The following is a 6,000-nucleotide window of genomic DNA, read 5'->3' as shown; positions in this document are numbered from 1 at the left end:
CCAAGGTTATTTTTCGTTTTCGTTTTGAAGAACTTATTTGTTAAACTTGTTTGTTGTTATTGTTTGGGTAAACTTGTTTGTTGTTATTGTTTGGGTGAACTTGTTGTTGTTGTTTGATTGAACTTGTTTGTTGTTTGATTGGACTTGTTTGTTGTTTGTCTGTCATTGTTGTTTGTCATTGTTATTTGTTGTTGATACTATATTACACGTTCATAGTCCACTTTACAAAATACCAAAAACTGAAATTTGTTGCTTTTCTGTTTTTCAGATCTTGTAGAGTTGTAAAAAAGGATCACAATTAATTTAAAAAAATAAAAAAATTGTTAAAACGTCGTTTGTTTGTTGATAAAATTCGACGTTAAATTTAATGTCAAATTTTTTAAATTCGACGTCAATTTAACGTCTCCCGATATGACGTCGTTCTCGAATTTGATATGAAAGGCCCAAAATATTCGACGTTGTATGCTGTTTTTGTACTAGTATCGTATATTGATTAGACGAGTCTAGCAACATATACTATACGAGTTTGTCAATGTATTGATTAGACGAGTCTAGTAATATACATTATATCAATTTTTTTTTAATATTGATTTATATTTTTAATGAGTCTACTTTATACATCTTTTATACTTTTAGAGAATATTATATGTTTTTACATATGTTATATTTTTTTATATTTTTACAGAGTCTATTATTTATATTTTTATAAATATATTGATTTTCTAAACTTATAAATAATTTTTTGAAGTTATTGTATTCAAAACTTAATTATAAACTTAAAAATATTTATTATTTCTTTCTTCAATTTCTAAATATCTTTTAATAAATATTAGAATATCTTTTAATAAATATACGAACAAACATCAATGTATGTGTAAATACAAATTTAAAACTAGTTTATAAGATGTGTTATTTTTAAAGTAACTGGAACGTGAACTTTTGTATAAACAAAAGTTACTAAAAACAATTTAAAAGAATGTTAGAAGACAGAATTGAATTTTTTTTTTAGAAAAATAAAAAGAAATCTAGGTGTGAAATAAAAGTACATAGTATCCGTTTAAAATAAAATATTCTAATGCATAAATTACGTGATACTTTTTAAAAATATTATTAATATATCTAATGGTTCTTTCTCAATACATTGTCCATTATTAGATAACTGTATTATTGTTCGATTTTAGATTGGAAAATGACACTTGAACAACCATTTTTGACAACATTTAGACACGCGCACACGTGTCAAAATCTGAGTGGTCCATTTTCATTTAATTTTTCCAACTGGACCACTCAGATTTTGACACGTGTGCGCGTGTCTAAATGTTGTCAAAAATGGTTGTTCAAGTATCATTTTCCTTTTAGATTTCATTCTTATTTTGTAAGTCTCTTTTCTGATTTTATAATTTATAATAAACTCTAGCCAACTATAAAATATATATTAAAAATGTTTAAAACTAAATGAGCAATACTCCTAAAAATAATCATTGACACGCAATTTAACACCAAGTAAAGATAAAAGGAAAATGGCAATATGTTGTGATAACTAGTGGTTCATATAAGGCCATGATGAGTTCAATCCTTTGGAAGAGAACCCACTCCAAGGAGAGGGCTAATTGTTATCCACGTTGCTTTTATTTTCCAACCATGAAAAATAGATAACTAAAAACTCAAACCATGTAAGCTAATTGCATATTTTGTAGGTCATTAAGACACAGGAGCACAATATTTTCTGTTCTCTAAAATATTAAATTAATATATTTATTAAATTTATTTCTGGTGAAGCTTAAATTCGTAAAATACAAAAAGCTGTAATTTTATATATACCTTAATAAATGATTCCTTTTATATATAATAAAGTGCAGGGAATAGAAGACACTATCTTGTTCCTAGGCCTTACCGAAAACTTGAGGCCAGGGTGAGTGTGTGGGTTTGTTTATCTGAAACACTGCAACATAACAGAACAGAGAAGGAGAAGAAGCTCAAAATATGGCGGCAGAGTCATCATTGAGGGTGGCGACGACCACTCTTTGCAACCTCAATGGGTCTGAGAGAAGAACAACCCCTCTCTCTCCGCTTCGCTTCATGGGTTTTCGCCCTCGACCCTCTTACTCTCTCACTTCCTCTTCCCTCTCACACTTTTTCGGGAGCACACGCATTAACTCCAATACTCCCTTTCCACGCCAACACGCTCCCAGAAGACCCTTTTCTGTTTTCGCCATGGCGGCTGATGGTATTCATCTCCTTATCTCTAATAATTTCTTCTATTTGTTTTTAACTTCCTTTCTGCTTCGCGACTAATCTAATGTTTTGAATGTGGACCTGGTTTATTGAGGGAAATCAAAATGAATGAAACTCCTTTTTTCTACAGTTTCCTCCGCTTTTTGGGTTTGTTTCAATTTTGTATCATGCTTAATATATTGTGTTATTCTTGAATTTCGGCTTCGGTTGTGATATTAGGGAGAAAACCGTTGTTTGTGTGTTCAATTGAGATTTTAAGCGAGATAAGGTGTCCACTTTTATTCTGTAAGACTAGGAACATGTGGTTGGGTTTCTTTCATCCTTTTGGAAATGACCCTTTTTAACTTTGCTTCCAGATTCAAAGAGGAGTGTTCCGTTGAAGGATTATCGTAACATAGGTATCATGGCTCACATAGATGCTGGAAAGACTACTACGACTGAACGAATTTGTATTATACTGGAAGGAACTACAAAATTGGAGAAGTGCATGAGGGAACTGCAACCATGGACTGGATGGAACAAGAACAAGAAAGAGGGATTACCATTACTTCTGCTGCAACCACTACATTCTGGAATAAGCACCGGATCAACATTATTGATACTCCTGGTCATGTCGACTTCACCTTAGAAGTGGAGCGAGCTCTTAGGGTGTTGGATGGAGCTATATGCTTGTTTGATAGTGTTGCTGGTGTGGAACCACAATCAGAGACTGTGTGGAGGCAGGCAGACAAATATGGGGTTCCACGAATTTGTTTTGTCAACAAAATGGACCGCCTTGGAGCAAACTTTTATCGAACAAGAGACATGATAGTAACAAATTTGGGTGCTAAACCACTTGTAATTCAGTTACCGATTGGTTCAGAAGATAGTTTTGCGGGAGTTGTAGACCTTGTTAGGATGAAAGCTATAGTTTGGTCAGGAGAAGAGCTGGGTGCCAAGTTTGAGATTGTAGATATTCCAGAAGATCTTCAAGAGCTGGCTCAGGATTACCGATCCCAGCTGATAGAAACCATAGTTGAGTTAGATGACCAGGCTATGGAGAACTACCTGGAAGGAATTGAACCGGATGAGGAAACTATAAAAAAATTAATTAGGAAGGGAACCATATCAGCCAGTTTTGTGCCAGTGATGTGTGGTTCGGCTTTCAAAAACAAGGGTGTCCAACCGTTGCTCGATGCTGTAGTTGATTATCTACCATCACCACTTGACTTGCCAGCAATGAAGGGCAGTGACCCAGAAAACCCAGAAGCGACAATAGAGAGGATAGCAAGTGATGATGAACCTTTTGCTGGATTAGCTTTCAAGATCATGAGTGATCCATTTGTAGGCTCCCTTACATTTGTCAGGGTGTATGCTGGAAAGCTAAGTGCTGGGTCTTACGTACTCAATGCAAACAAAGGGAAAAAGGAGAGAATTGGTAGACTTCTAGAAATGCATGCAAACAGCAGAGAGGATGTTAAAGTAGCTTTGGCAGGTGATATTATTGCTCTCGCAGGTTTGAAAGATACTATAACAGGTGAAACATTGTGTGACCCTGATCATCCAATCGTGCTCGAACGGATGGACTTCCCTGATCCTGTCATTAAGGTTGCAATTGAACCCAAGACTAAAGCTGATGTTGACAAGATGGCAACTGGTTTAATCAAGCTTGCACAGGAAGACCCTTCTTTCCACTTCTCCCGTGATGAAGAGATAAACCAGACAGTGATTGAAGGGATGGGAGAATTACATCTTGAAATCATTGTTGATCGGCTCAAAAGAGAATTTAAGGTAATCTCTAATTCATTTCTTTTGAGAATTTTCAATGATCGGTTAGCATGGTTGTGTTTATTAGCTGTTTTTGTCTTTGAAACTCTTAACTCCATCCTTGATGCTGTGCATGGAATAGTTACGATTAGAAGTAATAATGGTAAATAAACATGGACATTATCACATTAGACTGTAGCGGAATCTGTTTGCTTGCACTTTGAATTTTCACTATTACCTGTAAAATAAGAACAAAGGAATAAAGAACCACCCTTGATAAAATCTCTGTATATCATCTGATAAAGCATTAGTTTGTCTGGTGTACTATTCCTTTCCATTTTTATAGGCTTGTTCCTTGGCGTGAACATTTCTTCCCTTCTCCATATCTCTCTTCCTTTAGTAGTTTTATGCTAAATTACTTTTACACATTTTAAGGATTATGTAGCAATAACATAATTTTGGGAAAATCACATTATCTATATTTGTTAACGCAGGTGGAAGCTAATGTTGGTGCTCCCCAAGTAAACTACCGGGAAAGCATTTCAAAAATCTCAGAAGTGAAGTATGTGCACAAGAAACAGTCAGGTGGACAAGGTCAGTTTGCAGATATCACAGTAAGGTTTGAACCCATGGATCCAGGTAGTGGATATGAGTTCAAGAGTGAAATCAAAGGAGGTGCTGTACCAAAAGAATATATTCCTGGGGTGATGAAAGGATTGGAAGAGTGCATGAGCAACGGTGTGCTTGCTGGCTTTCCAGTTGTTGATGTACGAGCGGTACTTGTAGATGGTTCTTATCACGATGTAGATTCGAGTGTGTTGGCATTCCAGTTGGCAGCAAGAGGAGCATTTAGGGAAGGAGTTAGAAAAGCTGGACCGAAGATGCTTGAACCTATAATGAAGGTTGAAGTTGTTACTCCAGAAGAACATCTAGGTGATGTAATTGGTGATCTCAACTCAAGAAGAGGTCAGATCAACAGTTTTGGTGACAAACCTGGTGGCCTAAAGGTAAGTTTAGTAACTTGGTTCTCTTGGATTATCCTATTAAACTTCTCCTTGTTGGATTGTTATATTAAATTTGAAGGTACTGCTCGAAAGTTCTTGTGCCGTATTGTTTGTCTTAAAATGATCTACATTTCCAAATTCATATATTTTATACACAATTCTAATTTATGGAACAACACCCAAAATGGCAATAAAGGAAAAGTGGGATAAAAAAACCCTCCCAACCTCACCCATCATAATCTTCGAAAAAGACCGTATGGATATTCCCACGAGGTATGATCATAAAAAACAGTGTATATCACCTAGGGGACTGCTCTCTTGTTTATCATGTTGGTTGATTGTAATTGAAAACTTTTGCCTATCGGGCTGGTGAAATAGTAGGATTGAGTAGAGTTGATTCGAAGGTCTTGGGTTCTATATGGGTCTTAGGACTACATGGATACATGTGAATAGGATGAATGAGGACAATGTTCATGTTCTCTTTTTTTTTTCCTTCAGTGGATTGTTTTGCTTTTAGTTTGGATTGGAGGTGGACTTTATTCCTTTCTTGCTTTTGTTGGTGACAAACGCAGGTTGTTGATGCCCTGGTACCTCTTGCTGAGATGTTCCAGTACGTGAGCACACTCAGGGGGATGACAAAGGGCCGTGCATCCTACTCAATGCAATTAGCCATGTTTGATGTGGTGCCACAGCACATTCAGAACCAACTTGCCTCAAAAGAGCAAGAAGTTGCCGCTTAGTGTATTTGCTTGGTCTCCCAACAAGGAATTTCTTACTTTTGATAGCCGTATTGTGTCCATTGTCAAATAGTTGGGTTTGTTTTTGGTATTTATTTATTGAAATTTTCCTTGTACAAATACAAGGTTAGCCAACTAAAATTTCAGAAGAAAAATAGGAGACGATTTTTCTTCCACATTGGAGAGAGAATGAACTGATATGGGGCAAATAAGAATGCATTTTTTGTTGTTTTGGGGGGAAAAACAAAGCGTGCTAACTTGGATTCGCAAATCCATTC

General features: G+C 35.7%; 1 protein-coding gene across 1 annotated transcript; it reads left to right on the top strand.

Moving 5' to 3' along the window:
* Positions 1-2,086: 2,086 nt before the first annotated feature.
* LOC148206877 (elongation factor G-2, chloroplastic) lies at positions 2,087-5,898 on the top strand. Its single transcript, XM_088104873.1, has 4 exons — positions 2,087-2,227; positions 2,592-4,005; positions 4,476-4,988; positions 5,558-5,898. The coding sequence occupies exons 2-4, from the start codon at positions 2,740-2,742 to the stop codon at positions 5,723-5,725; spliced, it is 1,947 nt and encodes a 648-aa protein (XP_087960999.1). The 5' UTR covers positions 2,087-2,227; positions 2,592-2,739; the 3' UTR covers positions 5,726-5,898.
* Positions 5,899-6,000: the final 102 nt, after the last annotated feature.

Source organism: Vigna umbellata, chromosome 1 (assembly GCF_029865625.1).
Source record: "Vigna umbellata cultivar VRB3 chromosome 1, Vumbellata_1.0, whole genome shotgun sequence".
Taxonomy (NCBI): Eukaryota; Viridiplantae; Streptophyta; class Magnoliopsida; order Fabales; family Fabaceae; genus Vigna; species Vigna umbellata.
Note: the sequence above shows the minus strand (reverse complement) of the source record. Positions and strands in the feature narration are given on the sequence as shown.